We start from the raw sequence: 25306 nt of genomic DNA on the forward strand, positions 1-25306 counted from the left end.
ATAGGCCTATATCATAGAGCAGGGGTAGGCATTTTATTATCCCGAGGCCGAGGGCCACATCCCAATGTCAAATTCAGCGGAGGGTTGCACAGATTTGTTTCAGAACAATTTATTCTTCAAAAGGACATTTTAGATCATAGTTCCAGGGACAGATGCGATCCTGTGCTCTCAGGATGTGCCATAAATTGAGGATTTGAATCACATGCCAGAAAATGATCCAACCCCTAACTGCCCCTGGGCTATCATTATATTCCTCCCACCAATTGTATTATATTTACAGTAAAGTCATTTCAATACTGACCTGAAGAGTAGTAAATGCATTGGTCATTATCAGTCTGATCCAACAGGTCAATGACATGTATGCTATTAATCAAAAGAATATTCGCTCTCTGGAAAAATCTTGAACATTTTGACAAATCAAAAATATAAAAAGGACCTTAGAATTATTCCAACATTTTATTTATATCAAGTTTAACACTGATGGGGAGAAATTCACAGTAATATACTATTAAATGTGAGTTTTAAATTAAAAAACAAAATGTTTACTCCCAGTAATAGAAATGCACGTTGTAGTGATATTTATACTTGGCCACAACATCATTGCAAAATCTGTCATCTGAAAACAAAAGCACAAGATACTTACAATTACACATTGCTGTATATCCGTTTCTTGACTGAGTAGTGCACTATACATAAAATATCTTTCACAAAAGGCACCAAGAACCATAGGAAAAACATTGCTGTATCCAGTGTCAAAAGAAAAATATATAATAATAAGTGAACCTCCCAGTGAAAATAAACTATTTCATGCTATTAGTCAAGAGGACCTTTGAATGACCAGAGGCACACTGAAGCTCATCTGCTGGATTAGATAGGTAGTGTACCACAATGGAATGAAATGTGAAAATATATTGGGCAGTACTAGAGTTTATACTAAGATGAAATGCAATATACCAATCAATGTCTACTATTATCATAGGCTTTATCCAGTGTACACTCAGGGTTTCGACAAACAGGGCCGAGACGTCTGTGCCTGACGCAGGGAAGAGCGAAGGAATGGATAAATTAAGTAGGCTTTATGGGACATCTTTTTGAGTGCAGTCCCATTCCATCTTTTGTTTGCCTGAATGTGTGGGTTTTACATACCAGTGAAGCTTCTGGGAGAGCGAGATGATCCCCTTTTGATACACTTAGGGTGCCAACATCTCAAGTGGGGATTAGGGGAATTTTCAAACAGTTGAGGAGCACTCTGTTATAAGCAAGCTTTTTTTGTTTTTGATTGCTTGATTCATTAGCCAAATTATTATTGACAAATTATTGCAGACACAGGTGAAACTTGTTATTTGTGCACAATAGAACAAACAGGATGAAATTACATCCAGCAACTTGATATGGAAATGTTTGTGTAGAGATGAGACCTACTAAGGGATATCAAAACAGAAAACGTGCTTTAAGAATCCATTTTGTAAATTGACCATAAGCATTGACTGATGACCAGACAACAATTAAACATCTTCTCAGAAAAGGAAGATAACAATACATAATACATTCATTTTGCAGATGTTCAGATGGGGTTGTGGAGGGAGTGTTGGGCCTCAGTCCTGTGGTAAACTTCCTACTGCGGTTTCTTTTTACACTCAAACACTTATCCAAGCAAATGTGACCTCACTTTTCCTGGATATGAAATTAAGCAAATATTTACATAACATTTTTAAAATAGGTCTGTGCTTTTAATAAAAAAAAAACAATAATTTAAAATTCAAGTTCATACATAAAGCCATTCCAAAGTTAAAACCAAATAATGTACAAATAAATCACTGATGTGCTAGAGACATACTGCAGTTTGTGATGAGATCAGTATTTTGTCAAGGAGTAGTTGTATTTGCAGATTTTCAATCATTTAAGAAACTATAGGCACTGAGGGAAAGGGCCACAGGGAATTCAGCACTGTCCAAGGACACTTAGAAATTGTCCCAAACCACCTGCTCATGTACTACCCTGCACTCTCTTCGCTCTTCTCATAGGCTCCAAACATATAGCTAGGTCATGTGCAAGGGAATTTGGACATCAATATTGAAATGCTTACATTTTATATTCAAATGTTGTGACATTGAAATAATCAAACCAAATGGCAGAGAAAGTAGACCTGATTATGTGGAACACTCATCGATGTCCCAGGTGACAATACTTTTGACCGGTGACATCCTGTCACAGGAACTCTTTTCATTGTTGCCAGGAGAATGAATGCATTATTCTCCACTTTGTTTCTTGGTTGAGTTACTAAATGACAGATACTCAAACTGACTTTGTTCTTTATCAACTCTGGGACTGAAAACGTTGCTGATATACTCCACATCCAGTTAAAAGAAAGGCCTTAAAACCTGGTGGAAAAGTTACAATTTGGGGCAAAACAATTATTTTTCTAGTTTGGTATCAACAATGTTTATGTTGAAAGAATAGAACATTGTTTTGGCATTTTTGAGAAAGAGTCAACTGTAAACAATAAGAGAAACAATTTGTAGTGATTTTCTGAGGTACTTCTGAGATTGTTGGTTCTATTAACATTTTGGGGACAGAGAACAAAGGGAATACAAAAGGAAATGTTTGAAAGGGTCCGGAGGCTACCTCTGAACCACATCACTAATTTCCTTGATGCAGGTGTGCAAGTTGTCCAGAGCAGGGCTAGCCCCCGGACCACTGAATGCTCCTCCGCTTCCAGAGGAGGACGATGCCCGCAGCTCCTGCAAACTGAGCTCTAATTTGCCCACGGCCTCCCGGAAGGCGAACTTGTTCCGCATCTGTGGGATGCAGTCCACGTAGCCTGAGCAGTAGTCTAGCAGCTGGTGGGCAGCGTCTAGGACCTGGCTGCTGGAGGAGGGCTCAGGGCTGCTGTGGAGGGCACAACTCAGGCACTCAGCACACTCCAGCAGAGCCCCCTTACTGATCGTCTCCGGTTGAACCCTCTCTGCTTGCTGCCGAGTCCGACGCAGAAGCTTAGAGCCACCAGAGGGGACTGGGGATGAGCCAGTGCTGGTGGCACAGTTAGCCATCTTAGTAGGGGTAGTGTTGTTGGCAGAGGAAGAAGAGGCTGAAGGAGGTGGAGGCACTTGTGGTGGCGGCACTGACGGTCTCCCTGTTCCAACTTCCCTTACTCGTCCCGGCCGTTTCACCCCATCACCATTGACCTCCACAGCCACCCCAGCCTGCTCCTCTCCATCCCCGCTGTAGGAGTGTCCAAGGAGGCGCAGAGTGGGAGGGGGAGGTGGGGCACATTTAGGCTTGACCAGCCGTGGTCGGTCCCGGTCCGCTTGATGCTCTGATAGTAGTTTGAAGCGGTTCCCCTGAGAGTCCATCCCCACCAGGTGCACATCGGCCGAGCCATGCTTGAGTGTGGGCGAGATCAGCACTGGAACCTTGTGGTTGTGTGGAGCCGCTGACAGGCCTGATCCCACTGTTTTGGAGGGGGACGACCATCCCTGACGGTCCTGTCCTCCTGCCTCCTGAACCTCCCTACCCCGTAGGGTCCCCGAGGGACAATATGAATCTGCTTCACTCCCAACGCCAGGAGCTCTCACCACCCCAGAGCTTCCCCCCACCACTCGGGGAAGCAGCTTGGCTTTAGGCCGGTCCCTGATCTGAGCTGTGCCCTCATCCATGTTACGGAGAAGGGACTCAGAGGTGTGTGCTGCCACGTTCTCAGGCTGCGAGGTGGTGGAGGCAGTGCGCTCTAGAGGAGGCTTACTGCGGTTCCTGGGTAAAGTCAGAGCCATCCTCTCAAGGTCAGGCAGCCCTGCAGACATGGAGGAGGTGGAATTGGACCTGGGGAAGGGCTTGGTTCCCCCACCCCCCTCCTCGGTCCCAGTGGACTTGCCAGTCCGTAACCCTAAGGTCTTTTTGATGAGGCGGGGGGTGAAGAAGCCTGCCAGGCCTGCCCAGCTGCTGCTACTACCGCCCACCTGTGAGGGCGGCGCCCCAGAGGGGTGGTTGGCAGAGGCCTTTTGTCCAAAAGTGGCTCCACAGCAGCGTGACTGGATGTGGTTCCCCTCTCCGTGGGACGGTGAAAAGCCCAGGCCATCTGCTTGGGGAAGGGGGGGAGGAGGGGAGCTAAAGCCAGTTGTGGGCTCATACTTCTTGTGAGGCTGGGTCTCCATCTCCCTGAACGAGCTGCTCCTCTTGGGCGGCGTAGGCAGGCTCTGCTGCAGCTGGGAGGAGGGAGAGTTGGAGGAAGACTTCTTCTTCATGAAGGAACTGAAGAAGCCAGCCTTGCGGTCCCGTGTGAACGTGGTCTCCTTGGAGTCCTCCAAGAGAATGCTGGGGGATTTGTCCCTCTGTTTCCGAGGCAGAGCAGGAGAGCTGCCTGACCGGCCATCCCCTGCCAGCAGAGTGGCTGCCAGACCTGCAGAGAACAGAGGACAGGGAGTCAAACAGGTACCAGACCTACAGAGAACAGAGGACAGGGAGTTAAACAGGTACCAGACCTACAGAGAACAGAGAGTTAAACAGGTACCAGACCTACAGAGAACAGAGGACAGGGAGTCAAACAGGTACCAGACCTACAGAGAACAGAGGACAGGGAGTTAAACAGGTACCAGACCTACAGAGAACAGAGAGTTAAACAGGTACCAGACCTACAGAGAACAGAGGACAGGGAGTCAAACAGGTACCAGACCTACAGAGAACAGAGGACAGGGAGTCAAACAGGTACCAGACCTACAGAGAACAGAGGACAGGGAGTTAAACAGGTACCAGACCTACAGAGGACAGAGGACAGGGAGTCAAACAGGTACCAGACCTACAGAGGACAGGGAGTGAAACAGGTACCAGACCTACAGAGAACAGAGGACAGGGAGTCAAACAGGTACCAGACCTACAGAGAACAGAGGACAGGGAGTTAAACAGGTACCAGACCTACAGAGGACAGAGGACAGGGAGTCAAACAGGTACCAGACCTACAGAGGACAGAGAGTTAAACAGGTACCAGACCTACAGAGAACAGAGGACAGGGAGTGAAACAGGTACCAGACCTACAGAGAACAGAGGACAGGGAGTCAAACAGGTACCAGACCTACAGAGAACAGAGGACAGGGAGTTAAAAAGGTACCAGACCTACAGAGGACAGAGGACAGGGAGTCAAACAGGTACCAGACCTACAGAGGACAGAGAGTTAAACAGGTACCAGACCTACAGAGAACAGAGGACAGGGAGTGAAACAGGTACCAGACCTACAGAGGACAGAGGACAGGGAGTCAAACAGATACCAGACCTACAGAGAACAGAGGACAGGGAGTTAAACAGGTACCAGACCTACAGAGAACAGAGGACAGGGAGTTAAACAGGTACCAGACCTACAGAGAACAGAGGACAGGGAGTTAAACAGTACCAGACCTACAGAGGACAGAGGACAGGGAGTCAAACAGATACCAGACCTACAGAGGACAGAGGACAGGGAGTCAAACAGATACCAGACCTGCAGAGAACAGAGGACAGGGAGAAACAGGTACCAGACCTACAGAGAACAGGGAGTGAAACAGGTACCAGACCTACAGAGGACAGAGGACAGGGAGTCAAACAGATACCAGACCTACAGAGAACAGAGGACAGGGAGTTAAACAGGTACCAGACCTACAGAGAACAGAGGACAGGGAGTTAAACAGGTACCAGACCTACAGAGAACAGAGGACAGGGAGTTAAACAGTACCAGACCTACAGAGGACAGAGGACAGGGAGTCAAACAGATACCAGACCTACAGAGGACAGAGGACAGGGAGTCAAACAGATACCAGACCTGCAGAGAACAGAGGACAGGGAGAAACAGGTACCAGACCTACAGAGAACAGGGAGTTAAACAGGTACCAGACCTACAGAGAACAGGGAGTCAAACAGATACCAGACCTACAGAGAACAGAGGACAGGGAGTTAAACAGGTACCAGACCTACAGAGAACAGAGGACAGGGAGTTAAACAGTACCAGACCTACAGAGGACAGAGGACAGGGAGTCAAACAGATACCAGACCTACAGAGGACAGGGAGTCAAACAGATACCAGACCTGCAGAGAACAGAGGACAGGGAGAAACAGGTACCAGACCTACAGAGAACAGGGAGTTAAACAGGTACCAGACCTACAGAGAACAGAGAGTTAAACAGGTACCATACCTACAGAGAACAGGGAGAAACAGGTACCAGACCTACAGAGAACAGGGAGTTAAACAGGTACCAGACCTACAGAGAACAGAGAGTTAAACAGGTACCAGACCTACAGAGAACAGAGAGTTAAACAGGTACCAGACCTACAGAGAACAGAGAGTGAAACAGGTACCAGACCTACAGAGAACAGAGGACAGGGAGTTAAACAGGTACCAGACCTACAGAGGACAGAGGACAGGGAGTCAAACAGATACCAGACATACAGAGGACAGAGGACAGGGAGTCAAACAGATACCAGACCTACAGAGAACAGGGAGTTAAACAGGTACCAGACCTACAGAGAACAGAGAGTTAAACAGGTATCAGACCTACAGAGAACAGAGAGTTGAACAGGTACCAGACCTACAGAGAACAGAGAGTTAAACAGGTACCAGACCTACAGAGAACAGGGAGTTAAACAGGTACCAGACCTACAGAGAACAGGGAGTTAAACAGGTACCAGACCTACAGAGGACAGAGGACAGGGAGTCAAACAGATACCAGACATACAGAGGACAGAGGACAGGGAGTCAAACAGATACCAGACCTACAGAGAACAGAGGACAGGGAGTTAAACAGGTACCAGACCTACAGAGGACAGAGGACAGGGAGTCAAACAGATACCAGACATACAGAGGACAGAGGACAGGGAGTCAAACAGATACCAGACCTACAGAGAACAGAGGACAGGGAGAAACAGGTACCAGACCTACAGAGAACAGGGAGTTAAACAGGTACCAGACCTACAGAGAACAGAGAGTTAAACAGGTACCAGACCTACAGAGAACAGAGGACAGGGAGTTAAACAGGTACCAGACCTACAGAGGACAGGGAGTCAAACAGATACCAGACATACAGAGGACAGAGGACAGGGAGTCAAACAGATACCAGACCTGCAGAGAACAGAGGACAGGGAGAAACAGGTACCAGACCTACAGAGAACAGGGAGTTAAACAGGTACCAGACCTACAGAGAACAGAGAGTTAAACAGGTATCAGACCTACAGAGAACAGAGAGTTAAACAGGTACCAGACCTACAGATAACAGGGAGTTAAACAGGTACCAGACCTACAGAGAACAGAGAGTTAAACAGGTACCAGACCTACAGAGAACAGAGAGTTAAACAGGTACCAGACCTACAGAGAACAGAGCGTTAAACAGGTACCAGAACTACAGAGAACAGAGGACAGGGACTTAAACAGGTACCAGACCTACAGAGAACAGAGAGTTAAACAGGTCCAGACCTACAGAGAACAGAGAGTGAAACAGGTACCAGACCTGCAGAGAACAGAGAACAGGGAGTTGAACAGGTACCAGACCTACAGAGAACAGAGAGTTAAACAGGTCCAGACCTACAGAGAACAGAGAGTGAAACAGGTACCAGACCTGCAGAGAACAGAGGACAGGGAGTTAAACAGGTACCAGACCTGCAGAGAACAGAGAACAGGGAGTTAAACAGGTACCAGACCTACAGAGAACAGGGAGTTAAACAGGTACCAGACCTACAGAGAACAGAGAGTTAAACAGGTACCAGACCTACAGAGAACAGGGAGTTAAACAGGTACCAGACCTACAGAGAACAGAGAGTTAAACAGGTACCAGACCTACAGAGAACAGAGAGTTAAACAGGTACCAGACCTACAGAGAACAGGGAGTTAAACAGGTACCAGACCTACAGATAACAGAGAGTTAAACAGGTACCATACCTACAGAGAACAGGGAGTTAAACAGGTACCAGACCTACAGAGAACAGAGAACAGAGAGTTAAACAGGTACCAGACCTGCAGAGAACAGAGGACAGGGAGTTGAACAGGTACCAGACCTACAGAGAACAGAGAGTTAAACAGGTCCAGACCTACAGAGAACAGAGAGTGAAACAGGTACCAGACCTGCAGAGAACAGAGAACAGGGAGTTGAACAGGTACCAGACCTACAGAGAACAGAGAGTTAAACAGGTCCAGACCTACAGAGAACAGAGAGTGAAACAGGTACCAGACCTGCAGAGAACAGAGGACAGGGAGTTAAACAGGTACCAGACCTGCAGAGAACAGAGAACAGGGAGTTAAACAGGTACCAGACCTACAGAGAACAGGGAGTTAAACAGGTACCAGACCTACAGAGAACAGAGAGTTAAACAGGTACCAGACCTACAGAGAACAGGGAGTTAAACAGGTACCAGACCTACAGATAACAGAGAGTTAAACAGGTACCATACCTACAGAGAACAGGGAGTTAAACAGGTACCAGACCTACAGAGAACAGATAGTTAAACAGGTACCAGACCTACAGAGAACAGGGAGTTAAACAGGTACCAGACCTACAGAGAACAGGGAGTTAAACAGGTACCAGACCTACAGAGAACAGGGAGTTAAACAGGTACCAGACCTACAGAGAACAGGGAGTTAAACAGGTACCAGACCTACAGAGAACAGGGAGTTAAACAGGTACCAGACCTACAGAGGACAGGGAGTTAAACAGGTACCAGACCTACAGAGAACAGAGGACAGCGAGTTAAACAGGTACCAGACCTACAGAGAACAGAGGACAGGGAGTTAAACAGGTACCAGACCTACAGAGAACAGAGGACAGGGAGTTAAACAGGTACCAGACCTACAGAGAACAGAGAACAGAGAGTTAAACAGGTACCAGACCTACAGAGAACAGGGAGTTAAACAGGTACCAGACCTACAGAGAACAGAGAGTTAAACAGGTACCAGACCTACAGAGAACAGGGAGTTAAACAGGTACCAGACCTACAGAGAACAGAGAACAGAGAGTTAAACAGGTACCAGACCTACAGAGAACAGAGAACAGAGAGTTAAACAGGTACCAGACCTACAGAGAACAGAGAGTTAAACAGGTACCAGACCTACAGAGAACAGGGAGTTAAACAGGTACCAGACCTACAGAGAACAGAGAGTTAAACAGGTACCAGACCTACAGAGAACAGAGGACAGGGAGTTAAACAGGTACCAGACCTACAGAGAACAGAGGACAGGGAGTTAAACAGGTACCAGACCTACAGAGAACAGAGGACAGGGAGTTAAACAGGTACCAGACCTACAGAGAACAGAGGACAGGGAGTTAAACAGGTACCAGACCTACAGAGAACAGAGAACAGAGAGTTAAACAGGTACCAGACCTACAGAGAACAGGGAGTTAAACAGGTACCAGACCTACAGAGAACAGGGAGTTAAACAGGTACCAGACCTACAGAGAACAGAGGACAGGGAGTTAAACAGGTACCAGACCTACAGAGAACAGAGAGTTAAACAGGTACCAGACCTACAGAGAACAGAGAGTTAAACAGGTACCAGACCTACAGAGAACAGGGAGTTAAACAGGTACCAGACCTACAGAGAACAGAGAGTTAAACAGGTACCAGACCTACAGAGAACAGGGAGTTAAACAGGTACCAGACCTACAGAGAACAGAGAACAGAGAGTTAAACAGGTACCAGACCTACAGAGAACAGAGAACAGAGAGTTAAACAGGTACCAGACCTACAGAGAACAGAGAGTTAAACAGGTACCAGACCTACAGAGAACAGAGAGTTAAACAGGTACCAGACCTACAGAGAACAGAGAACAGAGAGTTAAACAGGTACCAGACCTACAGAGAACAGGGAGTTAAACAGGTACCAGACCTACAGAGAACAGGGAGTTAAACAGGTACCAGACCTACAGAGAACAGGGAGTTAAACAGGTACCAGACCTACAGAGAACAGAGTTAAACAGGTACCAGACCTACAGAGAACAGAGAGTTAAACAGGTACCAGACCTACAGAGAACAGAGAGTTAAACAGGTACCAGACCTACAGAGAACAGAGAGTTAAACAGGTACCAGACCTACAGAGAACAGGGAGTTAAACAGGTACCAGACCTACAGAGAACAGAGAGTTAAACAGATACCATACCTACAGAGAACAGAGAGTTAAACAGGTACCAGACCTACAGAGAACAGAGAGTTAAACAGGTACCAGACCTGCAGAGAACAGAGAACAGGGAGTTAAACAGGTACCATACCTACAGAGAACAGGGAGTTAAACAGGTACCAGACCTACAGAGAACAGAGAGTTAAACAGGTACCAGACCTGCAGAGAACAGAGAGTGAAACAGGTACCAGACCTACAGAGAACAGAGAGTGAAACAGGTACCAGACCTACAGAGAACAGAGGACAGGGAGTTAAACAGGTACCAGACCTACAGAGGACAGGGAGTTAAACAGGTACCAGGGCTGCAGAGAACAGAGGACAGGGAGTTAAACAGGTACCAGACCTACAGAGGACAGAGAGTTAAACAGGTACCAGACCTACAGAGGACAGAGGACAGGGAGTTAAACAGGTACCAGACCTACAGAGGACAGAGAGTTAAACAGGTACCAGACCTACAGAGGACAGAGGACAGGGAGTTAAACAGGTACCAGGGCTGCAGAGAACAGAGGACAGGGAGTTAAACAGGTACCAGACCTACAGAGGACAGAGAGTTAAACAGGTACCAGACCTACAGAGGACAGAGGACAGGGAGTTAAACAGGTACCAGACCTACAGAGGACAGAGAGTTAAACAGGTACCAGACCTACAGAGAACAGAGGACAGGGAGTTAAACAGGTACCAGACCTACAGAGGACAGAGGACAGGGAGTTAAACAGGTACCAGGGCTGCGGTCTCTTATCAACACTCGTTACACCGTTTATTCAACATCAAATCTGAATCTCACAGGCTGGCTGCCAATTTGCTTCGATTACAGCCATATCCTCCCTCTCCAGAGCCATTCCTGTTTCAATAACTTTGTGGTGACAGCTTGTACTAGAGATGCGAAGCGGCTCTGTATGTGTAATAGATGAGCGCCAGAGTGACCAAGGCACCAGCCTGAGTCAGAGAAATGAGTGAGTATAAGGGTTGACAGGAACATAAATCGCCTTTGGTTTTTACACAAGAAAACATGCAATAAAACATGAATGACAACATGGCAAACACCATATAAAATATGATCTGCTTTTAATTGAGGTATTGGTACATACGTATGCAGTGATTCTTAGTGATCTTTAGAGTTGTGTGTGTTGTATGGGGAGGATGCAACAGACAGAGACCGGAGGATTACAATTCAAACCCTCAATCGTCATGTTAATAAAAAATATGGCAGACAAGAGCGCAGACAAGAGCGCAGACAAGAGCGCAGACATGAGCGCAGACAAGAGCGCAGACATGAGCGCAGACAAGAGCGCAGACATGAGCGCAGACATGAGCGCAGACAAGAGCGCAGACATGAGCGCAGACATGAGCGCAGACAAGAGCGCAGACAAGAGCGCAGACATGAGCGCAGACATGAGCGCAGACATGAGCGCAGACATGAGCGCAGACAAGAGCGCAGACATGAGCGCAGACAAGAGCGCAGACAAGAGCGCAGACATGAGCGCAGACATGAGCGCAGACAAGAGCGCAGACATGAGCGCAGACATGAGCGCAGACAAGAGCGCAGACATGAGCGCAGACATGAGCGCAGACATGAGCGCAGACATGAGCGCAGACATGAGCGCAGACATGAGCGCAGACATGAGCGCAGACAAGAGCGCAGACAAGAGCGCAGACAAGAGCGCAGACATGAGCGCAGACATGAGCGCAGACATGAGCGCAGACATGAGCGCAGACATGAGCGCAGACAAGAGCGCAGACATGAGCGCAGACATGAGCGCAGACAAGAGCGCAGACAAGAGCGCAGACAAGAGCGCAGACATGAGCGCAGACATGAGCGCAGACATGAGCGCAGACATGAGCGCAGACAAGAGCGCAGACATGAGCGCAGACAAGAGCGCAGACATGAGCGCAGACATGAGCGCAGACATGAGCGCAGACATGAGCGCAGACATGAGCGCAGACATGAGCGCAGACATGAGCGCAGACATGAGCGCAGACATGAGCGCAGACGCATACAAACAGACCTATTTACCCAGCTCCCTGCAGCCCTTCAGGTAAGGGAGGAAGATAGAGAGAGGATTGAGAATGCCTTTAATCCAAACCCTTTCTCTGGTGTGATTGTGTAATGGCACCACCTGTGGTGACTACTGGGTGAGGTGTTCATGTGACAGCAGCCCTTGTCCTCAGTCTACAGGCATGGTGGCGGGCAAGGCAGGTACCTGAGGGGCTGTGGGTGCTGGCTGTGTGTGTCTCCTGCCTGCAATCCAGACCCCCCTCGATGTTCTCCTTGTTCTCCGTATGCTTCTTGAGCGTGCGCAACTTGGAGGGCAGCAGGGGCATGTCGTGGCTGAAGGAGTGTGGTGACGGGCCGTGGCCAGAGGAGGCCATCTTACACAGCTCCTCTGCTACCTCTACAGAGAGAGAGAGGGAGCCACAGGAAAGGAATGCTTAATGAAGTGGACATTTACATTAGACCGTTACACACATTGAATCCCTTGCTAGAAATAGTAGTACTGCATTAACTGGAATAACTGAATAAATCAATGCTGAGTTTATAATGGTTCTCTGAAAGCCCTTCGTTCTCCCTGTACTCCCCTCACCTCAGTTCAGCCTGCCCTTTCCTCATCCTCACTCAAATATCATCCTCCGTCTCTCCTGAGGCACCAGGCATGCTGTACCACTCTGAAAAAGCCCTACAGGAGATGTTTAAGCATCATTAATGGCCATTATCTCTCTTATGTCCACAAATGCATCCGCTTTAGTGCCAAAACTGACAGGCTTGAATAGTCAGGTAGCAGAAGGAAATGCTGACCGTATCTGACCGTGTTTCAGCCATGAGGGTAGTAATGTGACTGTGTCCTATCTGACCGTGTTTCAGCCATGAAGGTAGTAATGTGACTGTGTCCTATCTGACTGTGTTTCAGCCATGAAGGTAGTAATGTGACTGTGTCATATCTGACTGTGTTTCAGCCATGAAGGTAGTAATGTGACTGTGTCATATCTGACCGTGTTTCAGACATGAAGGTAGTAATGTGACTGTGTCGTATCTGACCGTGTTTCAGCCATGAAGGTAGTAATGTGACTGTGTCATATCTGACCGTGTTTCAGCCATGAAGGTAGTAATGTGACTGTGTCATATCTGACTGTGTTTCAGCCATGAAGGTAGTAATGTGACTGTCATATCTGACCGTGTTTCAGCCATGAAGGTAGTAATGTGACTGTGTCATATCTGACCGTGTTTCAGCCATGAGGGTAGTAATGTGACTGTGTCGTATCTGACCGTGTTTCAGCCATGAAGGTAGTAATGTGACTGTGTCATATCTGACCGTGTTTCAGCCATGAAGGTAGTAATGTGACTGTGTCGTATCTGACCGTGTTTCAGACATGAGGGTAGTAATGTGACTGTGTCATATCTGACCGTGTTTCAGCCATGAGGGTAGTAATGTGACTGTGTCGTATCTGACTGTGTTTCAGCCATGAGGGTAGTAATGTGACTGTGTCGTATCTGACCGTGTTTCAGCCATGAAGGTAGTAATGTGACTGTGTCATATCTGACCGTGTTTCAGCCATGAGGGTAGTAATGTGACTGTGTCGTATCTGACTGTGTTTCAGCCATGAAGGTAGTAATGTGACTGTGTCGTATCTGACCGTGTTTCAGCCATGAGGGTAGTAATGTGACTGTGTCGTATCTGACCGTGTTTCAGCCATGAGGGTAGTAATGTGACTGTGTCGTATCTGACCGTGTTTCAGCCATGAGGGTAGTAATGTGACTGTGTCATATCTGACCGTGTTTCAGCCATGAGGGTAGTAATGTGACTGTGTCGTATCTGACTGTGTTTCAGCCATGAAGGTAGTAATGTGACTGTGTCATATCTGACCGTGTTTCAGCCATGAGGGTAGTAATGTGACTGTGTCGTATCTGACCGTGTTTCAGCCATGAGGGTAGTAATGTGACTGTGTCGTATCTGACCGTGTTTCAGCCATGAGGGTAGTAATGTGACTGTGTCGTATCTGACCGTGTTTCAGCCATGAGGGTAGTAATGTGACTGTGTCGTATCTGACCGTGTTTGAGCCATGAGGGTAGTAATGTGACTGTGTCATATCTGACCGTGTTTCAGCCATGAGGGTAGTAATGTGACTGTGTCATATCTGACCGTGTTTCAGCCATGAGGGTAGTAATGTGACTGTGTCATATCTGACCGTGTTTCAGCCATGAGGGTAGTAATGTGACTGTGTCGTACAAGTACCTTCAGAGATGCTGGAATCGTGGAACATTGTCTCAAAAGCCTGGTGGGTCTCGGCAAACGAGGGTCGGTCCAGCGGGCTCCATTGCCAGCCTGACATCACACCAAAACAAAGTTAAATGTTATTTCTTACTCCATTGACAATTTAGGTTATAGAGTTTCTATGCAGGACATACGTGAATGGATGATCGTGCGAGGGACTGTGTGTGTGTACTGTGTGTGTGTGTGTACTAAGTGTGGTGCCCATACTCACAGGCTCTCATCAGCTCGTGGACCTTGGGCGGACAGCCCTCTGGCTGCTCCATGCGGTAGCCCTTCTCCAGCAGGTCGTATACCTGAGACAGGTCGATTCCTGGGTACGGAGACATACCGTATGTCGCTATCTCCCACAGCAGCACACCGAAAGCTGAAGGACGAAAGACCATCATAGGATGAGAAACACGCTAACACGAATGTTAACTGATTTAGTACACGTGATGACTGAAAATCTGTCTCTGACTCACCCCACACATCAGACTTGATAGAAAAGGTGTTGAAGGCCAGGCTCTCGGGGGCGGTCCACTTGATGGGGAACTTGGCTCCGGCGTGGGCTGTGTACGTGTCCCCAGTCATCAGCCTGCTCAGCCCAAAGTCAGCCACCTTCACCACACTGTTCTCCCCCACCAGACAGTTCCTGGCTGCCAGGTCCCGGTGGATGAAGTTCTTCTTCTCCAGGTACTCCATGGCAGAGGAGATCTGCGTGGCCATGTAGAGCAGCACCACTGCGTTCACCTCCTCCCGGTCACACTCCCTCAGGTAGTCTAACAGGTTGCCGTGGGGCATGTACTCTGTCACGATGTAGAAGGGAGGCTCCAACGTACACACACCTGGACAGAGGCAAGCCAACAGAGGTCAGAGGTAACTACGCCTCGAGTCTAGAAACAGTCGGTAGATATCCCATGTGCTGTTAGAAAGTGGAGCTGTACTGTGAGCAGCACTGACCTAGCAGCTGCACCAGGTTGGGATGTTTCACCTCCTTCATGACTGCTGCCTCTTTCAGGAACTCCTCCACCTCCATAGTGTCCTCCTGGAAGACAAACAAGCAGAAAGGTCAATATTCACTGGATTAATTCAATATCTTAGTATCAGGATACCATGTTGAGCAGAACAAGTTAAACTGTGAATAAACATATCTCCAACAGTAGTCGTTGCCCCCATTGAGTTTCATGTTGATGTAATAGCACATTTCACCAGCAGATGGTGACCATCCACCACTAAATACCACATCCCATTTATATTACATGATCCCATAGAGGATTTCACAAAATAGACACACAAAAGATGGAGATTTTACATGCGTCCACCAATCTTTATAGAGAGACCAACCTTGAGTGTTTTGACTGCGACGGTGAGGTTGTATTTCTTCCAGACTCCCACGTACACCTCTCCGTACTGACCCCCTCCCAGCTTGTGCTTCATGGTGATGTCGGTGCGCTCCATCTCCCACTTGTCGTGGATGGGCGACACACCGTAGACGGTGGGCTTGTTGCACTTGGGTGCCGGGTAGTGGAGCGTGGTGACCAGGCCATCGGCCACGGTGGAGTGGTGGTGGACCAGTTCAGCCAGGGTGCTGAAGCGGCTCTCTGCTGTGACGTAAACCTTAGGACAGAAAGACAGACAGGGACACACAGGGGTCAGCACCGTGGGGAGAAACAAAGAGATGGCCAACAGAGACAGAGCAGGAACATTAGCAGGGGCAGAGTAGTTTCACAACAAAAGTGAAGAAAAGGATGAGAGACAGCCCATCTGTAGGTCCCAGACACTAGCTACCTTGCCATCTGAGGCGGTGTTGATGCGGTAGTGGTAGACACGCCCCTCGTAGCGCAGGGAGATGGACAGCTGTCCTGGGCTGCTCTCGCTCTCCCGGACCAGGAAGCTGCCGTTAATGAGGCTGCTTAGCAGGTATTCTGCAGCGCTGCGCGAAACGGGCCCGTGGTACCAGCTGTGCTTCTCCAGGCTGTTGACGGGCGTGATGTAGTTGCTTGGCACCCAGCCCTGGCCATTCTTGGAACGCACCTCGCTCCACTCCCCATTCTGGTTGTAGCCGAGCACCCTCAGCTTCTCACCTGGGCAGAGAGGGACAGGGAGACAGTCAGGTAAAATGACATCATCTTCAAACATTTAGAGACACTTTAGGACATTAGCACCCCTTGAAGTTGTTGCTTCCTTCATAGGGTTTAAATGGCCCCCATTGATGCTTAATTTAATACAGTCCCAAAAAGTAGGTCTGGGCTACGCATGTAGTGACTTGGACTGCTGCTTTGTTTGCGTCCTATGAGGTCAACGGTGGAGACGGGAGGGAGTGCCTCTTAAATAGAGACAGAGAATGCAGTACTATAGAGGAGCTGTGTGTCTGTGTAGCTGAAACACGCCCTGGCTGTCCGGCAGCTCCCTGCAGCCCTTCAAAGCTGCTCCCAGTGAGAGGATAATGACAGTGAGCTGTTATGGCAGCGACAAGACACGGCCTGGAGAGGGGACAGGGAGCGCCGCCAAGCTTTCTGCAACTTAACCTCTCTTCTCTCTCTCACCCTCCTACTCGCTCTCCCTGTACATCATGGGCTGAGCTGAACATGCTGCAGACTCAATACCCTCTGGTGCCACAGAGGATATAGCTACAGGCTTTATTGACTCTGGACAGCCAGGGAGGCAGAAAAACATTGGGCTGGCCTAACCAGTCACACTAGACAGTTTCCTCTGCGACACACCGTGGGGAGCCAGAGAGCTCCGGGTGGAAACACAATGTCAGGCGGTGGACATTACTGGTCTGAGACATGGCATTGATCTGAGACAGCGATTAAGGGCCGGCAGGGCCGCCAAGTCACTCTCTGATCACCCTGCTGGGTTTATGCACCTGTTATTATTACAGTTGAAAGGATTCCACATTAAAAGTGCATTAGAGCCTAACAAGGGTGTGGGGAGGGCAAGCCTGCCTGCTTCTCCCTTGGCCATGCAGTGACTCACAGTCTAAACATTAGCTCCATCTCAGGCAGCAGCAATGGGGCGACTGGTGAAGGCAGGCATCGGCTTAAGATATTTCTCCATCTTTAGCTAATGATTTTATATCTGTTAATTAAAAAGTCAGACTCTCCAAAATATTATTATTTTAAGCGCATTACCCAGGAGACAGCTCTTTGATCAGCAAACTGCTGCTGGGGAAAACAGGGACACAGATTAAATAAAAAGAGAAAGTAGAACAAGGATTGGAATAAACAAACATAGTTCACTGGAGGGTACCATGGTACTGTATTTTAGAGGAAATCTCCTGAAGAACTGACCTCCCCTGCAGAAGGTAGGGGCCCCATACCTCGAAGCAAACCATCTTTAGATAAGGAGTGGTTTGCGATGATGCAGGGTGAGGAAATGAAACTAGGTTATCTATTGGGACGGCAGCTATTGATAAAAATCTTTGTCAGAATACATACCTTTCGTAATGCTCAGCGTGTTGTCGCCACTGGCAACAAAGTCATAAAGTGCAACAAAGAGGTTAGGGTCGCTTTCGGCAGCACCCAGCAAGTTCTCCTTGGAGCTCCAGCGCACCGCTTCCGTCAACGCTGCCGGGTCCAGGCCGAAGGGTCGGTGGAGGGCCTCTGGAGGGAGGGAAAGGGAGCGATAGAGAAAGAAAGTGGTTGGTGAATGAGTCAGTGAAAGTCAAGCGGCCTAAAAATATCTTTTGAAATCTCACCTTCAAAATACATAAACCACATGAGTGCCCCAGGTATGCCTAACAAAACATGTACCTACCTTTTAGGGACCCCAAACATGCATCCCTTTCCAATGGCCCACCTATGTTTTGCCTAAATTCTTTATTTCACCCAAAAATCAGTTTCTGTTTCTTTAACAATCTGCACTAATCAACTGTGAAATAGGCTACCATTTACCAGTGCTAGCTTAATATCAATAGCTGTCCAATTAATAGGCAGCTGGAGTCTACCAACATAAACAGAAAGAGCTAAGTTGGGCCCGTCCACATCCGTTACCCCCGTGTAGGGCCGGCATGTCAGCCTAACCCACTCTTCCTCAAAACTGCTGCTGGGTTGAAGGGTCCTCAAATACATACTCTGCATGTCCACACTCAACATGGACTCGCTTCACTTTCCAAACACACTAATCTGAGGAGTAGGTCCTACAGGAAGTCACTACTTTCTTCTTCCCTGCCTGTATGTAAAGAGTGTAGTAGCTGTGGGGAGGGGCTCTGTCAGTGTCTGTGGGTCACCACGCCCACACAACATGCCTGAGCCTCAATAACTCCTTAACAGCTGCCAACAAACTCTAAAGCATGTCTGGGCAGCTGCTGAGTGGGACTTACCCACTGTTAGGGAGAGAGGGAGACGAGTGAATTAAAGACAGGTAGAGGGGAGAGGATGAAAGAGGCATTGAAAAGAAAGTCGAGAGTTGGCATAAAAGGTATGTAAAAAAACAAAACAATGATTGCAAAGTTAAACAAACTATACAACTGTATGCACAAAGACTACTTTCACTCTGTTACCGTGGAATTACCCCAATACAACTAAGGAATGACTGGCTACACCAGTACAGTAAGTGACTGGCACCATCAGTGTCAGTCTGTGGTGGTCAGTAGCTAATGTTCCAGTAAATATCATTTCTGAAAGGCATCATCCCTTCCTAATTACACTTCCTGGGTCGTTCCAACTCAAAAAGCACAAGGAAGAGGATTTTGACACCCAGATTGTTTTGGAATAGTTTCTGTAGTCAGTAACAGATACAATTAACATTCATGAAACATTTTGTTAAAATATAATTTGATATGAGAAATTAAGCTAATTGATGGCACCCAAATTGGCCATATTAATATCTAATATTCAGATAATATTCAATAAATATAATACCAAACATCTTCCTAGCTATTTCTTCCGTGGGTGGCTTTTGGCCATTTTTTGGGACGATAAGACGCGATAAGAAGTTTCACTTTGACATTTTAAACAAAAAACAATATTTGCAAAGTTAAACAAACCATACAACTCTGTGCACAAGGACTACTTAACAATTTCCATTGTAAACGTTACATAAACATTTACTTGAAGAACAGTGCAGATGCAAAGTTTGGTAACAGAATGACGGCACAACCGGCAAACCGTCATTCTGTTACCAAACTTCACATCTGCTGCACTGTTCATTGCCATCATTGGTTTTTGTTTGACATACATTTTAAAGTCTCAGTGTCACTCTGTTACAGTGGAATTTCCCAAAAACAATAGCGTCTGAGAAGTTAAAGGGATAGTTCACAGCAGTTTATGGACAAGGTACGACAGCAATCCATGCTTTGGTCTTGTTTCTCTGGCACGGTCTCCACATGTTAAAGTTTTAGCAGTTGTGGCACAAATCCCATTTAAGTCATTGGACAAATATTATAATTTTTCACACATCATGTCCAAAAGTATCTAAAAATGTATTGTGAAGCTCAACAAAGTCACTGATAGATGATTTGAACATGATGCGCAAAAAATGATATTATTGGTCCCATGGCTTGAATGGGATTTGTTCCAAATGCTAAAATGTTAAACTAAACCAGAAAATGGATCGCAGTCATCCTATGTCGATAGACTGCATACAGGGTAAGGAAACCAATATGTCATTTTGGTGAACTTACCCTTTAAGATATACACTGTGTAAGACTAAGTTGAATTAAAGCTTAACCTCAACTATGAAGTCCTGCATCTTTTATTTTTTTATTTCACCTTTATTTAACCAGGTAGGCTAGTTGAGAACAAGTTCTCATTTACAACTGCGACCTGGCCAAGATAAAGCAAAGCAGTGTGAACAGACAACACAGAGTTACACATGAAGTAAACAATTAACAAGTCAATAACACAGTAGGAAAAAAAGTCTATATACATTGTGTGCAAAAGGCATGAGGTAGGCGAATAAAAAGTTGATCAAATGACCCAGATCTCCAAATCCAGCCGAATGAGTGTCACACTTGAAATAGGGAGTAAAACAGGAAACACACTGAACTATTAAAAGTACGTATTGCTCCATTCTAAACACACAGAACTACTAAAGTACACATTGCTCCATTCTAAACACACAGAACAACTAAAGTACACATTGCTCCATTCTAAACACACAGAACTACTAAAGTACACATTGCTCGATTCTAAACACACAGAACTACTAAAGTACACATTGCTCCATTCTAAACACACAGAACTACTAAAGTACACATTGCTCCATTCTAAACACACAGAACTACTAAAGTACACATTGCTCCATTCTAAACACACAGAACTACTAAAGTACACATTGCTCCATTCTAAACACACAGAACTACTAAAGTACACATTGCTCCATTCAGCAAGCAAACTACACAGTACACTACATGGCAGCAGTATAGTTAATCTGTCAGGACATCTCCTAAGGACATTAAACTGGCCTAGTGGCCAGGTGTGACACTGCCCTGTCTAGAGCTGATGCTCTCCCACCTTTGTTCCCCACCAGCATATGATGCAGGTCTGTCGCTGTCAACTGGCTCAGCCACAGCTCCCAGTACATCTTCCACTTATTCCCAGTCAGCCAGGGCAATCCCAGTACAGATGCCTGACCCAGTCAGCAAGGACAATCCCAGCCAGTCACAATCCCAGTACAGACGTCTGACGAGTTCCCCCTCTCTTAAAACGTCTCCACAGGGACTGGGTGGGAGAGAGGGAGAGGGAGAGAGGGGCTCGCTGTGTGTGTGAGACATAGGAAATCTGAGCTCACTGGGGGAGGTGAGTTGTGGTGGAGGTCTCTTGAGGAACAGAGCAGAGCGAGGGGTAGGGGCAGTCTTGAGGTCAACAGCGGATGGCTGTTGCTGAGATGCCACTTGAGATGCCACTTGCCACTTGCTGAGGCACACTCATAGCTCATTGATTTTTTTAATCAATTAAGATTGATCTTTGAATAAGAGTTTGGTCAATCAATGTTGAATGAAATATAGCTGATCCCTGAAATATTAACAACTAAACAACAACCACCGTTTGGCAAAACCATGTAAAAGGTTCCATAGCTGGCGGCCCGCGGGCCAAAATTTGCCCCCCCAAGTTGTGAGCAATAAAAGTAATAATTATACAGTACCAGTCAAAAGTTGGGACACACCTAGTCATTCAAATGGTCATTGTTCTGTTGAAAAAAATGTAATAAAAATGATAGTCCCACTAAGCGCAAACCAGATGTGATGGTGTATCGCTGCAGAATGCTGTGGTAGCCATGCTGGTTAAGTGTGCCTTGAATTCAAAATCACTGACAGTGTCACCAGCAAAGCACCATCACACCACCTCCTCTATGCTTCACGGTAGGAACTGCACATGCAGAGATCCGCTCACCAACTCTGCATCTCACAAAGACCAAAAGGACAGATTTCCACCAGTCTAATGTTCATGTTTCTTGGACTAGAAAGACTTCTGATTGGTGTCTTTTAGTACGGGTTTCTTTGTAGAAATTCAACCATGATGCCCTGATTCACGCAGTCTCCTCTGAACAGTTCGTGTTCAGATGTCTGTTACTTGAACTCTGTGAATCATTTATTTGGGCTGCAATTTCTGAGGCTGGTAAATAATGAACTTATCCTCTGCAGCAGAGTTAACACGTGGTTTTCCTTTCCTGTGGCGGTCCTCATAAGAGCCAGTTTCATCATAGCGCTTGATGGTGTTTGCGACTACACTTGAATAAACGCTCAAAGTTCTTAATTTTACACATCGACTGATCTTCATGTCTTAAAGTAATGATGGACTGTCGTTTCTCTTTGCTTATTTGAGCTGTTCTTGCCATAATATGGACTTGGTCTTTTACCAAATAGGGCTATTTTTCTGTATACCACCCCTACCATGTCACAACACAACTGATTGGCTCAAACGCATTAAGAAGGAAAGAAATTCCACAAACAGTAAAAATAAAGAAAAACCCTGGAATGAGTAGGTGTATCCAAACTTTTGAATGGTACTGTAAAAATACCAACTCTGTTCCAAGTATTCCGCGCATAATAGAGAGATACATGTATTTGTGGCACAAATACATGGTTGACTATTCCTCAGTGAAGCGGTTTACAACTTGAGATTGACCCACACCAGTTGGTATGTCATGCATGAGGTACGTCGTGTGCCTGTCAGTGTGCCTGTATGGGTGCGTGTGCACATGTGTGTGTGCCTTTGTGCGGTTGCAGAGGGCTGAGGACTGTGAGCAGGGACTTGACCAGTGTTTGGGTATGAGCAGCAGGCACAGTTCCAGCCCCAGACAGCTGAGACAGTGGTGCCCCTCTAGTTCTGCTTCAGCTCAATGGGCATATTGAGAGACCGAACCCCCTGGTCACCCTACCCCACCCTCTACCACTCCTGCAGCTGTTGGTAGGGTCTGTCCAGGCAAGTGGCAGCTGAACCAGCCACCTCTGCACCCTCCCAATCCCTGTGCAGGACCACATGTGAATCCTTTCACTGTGCCCTGTCAGAATACATAGCTTATCCCAACACATTACCAGGCCTCAGTCAGTGTAAAACAGTTAACTAGTTATGAGTATTACAAGGAGACACCACTGAAACCATCTAAACCACAAGCAGTATTATGCACTACTGCCCGCTGGCCTGGGAATATCTTTAGCCACAGAGCAAAACAAAGCAACATCATGGCTATAAATACCTCCTGAATGATCACAGCTTTCAGATAGAGAGCTGGAGGAAATGTTAACAATAAGCTGAGACAATGTCACGGATGAGAGGCACACAACACAAGACAAATCCTGTCGCTGCCGGGCCAAAACAGCCAGAGAATTAATGTGGGATGAACACAGACAGACAGGCCTTTGGTCAGAGGAACAGTGGGTCAGAACAGACAGACAGGTTTTTAGCTGGAGGACCAGTGGGTCAGAACAGACAGACAGGCCTTTAGCTGGAGGACCAGTGGGTCAGAACAGACAGACAGGCCTTTAGCTGGAGGACCAGTGGGTCAGAACAGACAGACATGCTTTTAGCTGGAGGAACAGTGGGTCAGAACAGACAGACAGGCCTTTAGCTGGAGGACCAGTGGGTCAGAACAGACAGACAGGCTTTTAGCTGGAGGAACAGTGGGTCAGAACAGACAGACAGGCCTTTAGCTGGAGGACCAGTGGGTCAGAACAGACAGACAGGCCTTTAGCTGGAGGACCAGTGGGTCAGAACAGACAGACAGGCCTTTAGCTGGAGGACCAGTGGGTCAGAACAGACAGACATGCTTTTAGCTGAACAGACATGGATGGACTGCAGAGGACAGTGCCACTTCAACTCCACTCTGAAGAGGGCAGTTGTACAGACAGAGATCCCCATGCAGCAGTCTAGTGGAGAGGCTGAGAGGCTGAGGAGAGGCAGAGTTGGCAGTAGACATCTGTTGTTGTTAACGAGGACACATAAATGACCCATTCACATCAAATCACAACAGTTGGGAGTCGATCTCTGGGTGTTGGTTTGATTAGGAAAAGTGGATTGTCATCCTTAATTGATTACCTCCAGGCAAAGTGAGCATTAGTATCAACTTGACAAGTCTTCCATGCAACCGGATTTCAACACAGCAGGGGCTAATAATATTCTTCCAGAGTTGAGTTACATTGTTCTAAATGCTTTCCCCAGCAGTGCTGTTGAACAATAAACAACCCCAAAAAAACAGAGACAATTCTAAATCACGAAACCTTCCTTAAAAACACAGATCACCCAACTATTGAATTAGGCCAACACATTTAGGAAACACACTCACAATTACCATAATTGATTCCCAACTTTTCCTAATCAGGGGGATTAAAATGAATAGCTGAAGTTTGATCCAGACACATTTGAGGGGCTTTAGAAGTGATGGTTGTACAAACCATAATGGAAGAGGACAGTACCAGAGCCCTTTAGGACTGGCCAGCGCCTTAGCTGTGCTAGTAATAAGCCTTACGGGCAGGACCCCCCCTACTCATCTACATCCTATTCCCATAAATGTCAGTGAGAAAATAATGTACCATTCATCTATAGCCTGTGCTCCACTAGGCATACAGCAATTACAGACTGGACAGTGTAAATCAGTCACCCTAATAATGGGGCTCTTGCCCATCGCCTGCCCACCATGGCCTTTTAATTGGTTAATGTGGAGTAAGTGCGTCCCTCCACGCTCACTCACAACACAGTAAGTATTGGTCTATATAACTCTCTGCAGTGGACTAGAGGAAGGCCATCCACAATGCCTCACATTCTGCCTTTAATCTTCCTCTTCAGGATGCACACAGTGAGGCTGAAAAATATTCCATCCATGTTTATGTTGATGTTTGTGTGAGCAAAACCAAAATACAACACCACACTATTATTGTCTCAATTAACTCCTGCAAAATGCTAAGTTACAGTACACAGTATTGTTAGTTTGGAACAATGAAAAGTGATGAGTGGAAAATTAAGTCACTTGAAAGTCAAGGCATTTGGCATGCCTCCATAGATGTGCCTGCTCCTTCTGTTCACTGCAAACATTTCAAGAGAACCTCTATTTTGTAACATGTGTGCAGCTCATTGGTTCACTCAGTTTGTACTACCTGAAGTACTTGTTCTTCCTGGTCTGGCAGTAGTCTACCGTTATGTTGTGCTGGGCTGGGCTCTGTGACATAGCAGAAGGGTGGAGGTATGATTGGCATCATCCACTATAAGGATACGATCCAGCAGATCCCAAGAGAGGCTTAGACAGGCAGACCGATAGGAGGGTCTTTCCCCAATCGGATGGGGTGATATTGTAACTAACTAATCACCACTCAGCAGCATCACTCAGGAGAAGAGTCCCTGTTACTGAGAATCTATTCTAGACACAGTGTTTACTGGTTCACTGTTTCTGAGAACCTGTCCCAGTCAGTGTTTCCCCCACCAGGGCCAAAGGCAGACCCTCCCAGTCACTCTCCCATTGACACAACAAAGACCTGAGTGGAATGCCAGAACAGAACACCA

General features: G+C 46.9%; 1 protein-coding gene and 1 long non-coding RNA gene across 7 annotated transcripts in view; one reads left to right on the top strand and one right to left on the bottom strand.

Annotated features, from left to right (window-relative positions):
- Positions 1-437: 437 nt before the first annotated feature.
- Positions 438-25306, bottom strand: part of LOC118391160 (tyrosine-protein kinase ABL2-like) — a 52013-nt gene continuing 27144 nt past the window's right edge. For 3 of the 5 annotated variants that reach the window (XM_035782265.2, XM_035782257.2, XM_035782273.2), the window contains 9 exons: positions 17807-17971; positions 16155-16450; positions 15711-15983; positions 15327-15411; positions 14849-15211; positions 14599-14751; positions 14349-14438; positions 12321-12512; positions 438-4396 (listed from right to left, as the gene is read on the bottom strand). In XM_035782265.2, coding sequence (XP_035638158.1) covers positions 2622-4396; positions 12321-12512; positions 14349-14438; positions 14599-14751; positions 14849-15211; positions 15327-15411; positions 15711-15983; positions 16155-16450; positions 17807-17971 — 3392 coding nt within the window. In that variant the 3' untranslated portion in view covers positions 438-2621. Of the gene's footprint in view, positions 4397-12320; positions 12513-12701; positions 12795-14348; positions 14439-14598; positions 14752-14848; positions 15212-15326; positions 15412-15710; positions 15984-16154; positions 16451-17806; positions 17972-18352; positions 18914-25306 lie in introns of those variants that run through there. The other 2 variants (XM_035782289.2, XM_035782282.2) reach the window with 2 other exon arrangements.
- On the top strand, positions 7532-9606 carry LOC127906328 (uncharacterized). Of its 2 annotated transcripts, none has more exons than XR_008060898.1 (3): positions 7532-7780; positions 9319-9352; positions 9496-9606. It is a non-coding gene; the product is annotated as an uncharacterized LOC127906328 (long non-coding RNA). The 2 variants fall into 2 exon arrangements; XR_008060897.1 differs by lacking the exon at positions 7532-7780 and adding an exon at positions 7910-9113.

Source organism: Oncorhynchus keta, chromosome 1 (genome assembly GCF_023373465.1).
Source record: "Oncorhynchus keta strain PuntledgeMale-10-30-2019 chromosome 1, Oket_V2, whole genome shotgun sequence".
Classification (NCBI taxonomy): domain Eukaryota; kingdom Metazoa; phylum Chordata; class Actinopteri; order Salmoniformes; family Salmonidae; genus Oncorhynchus; species Oncorhynchus keta.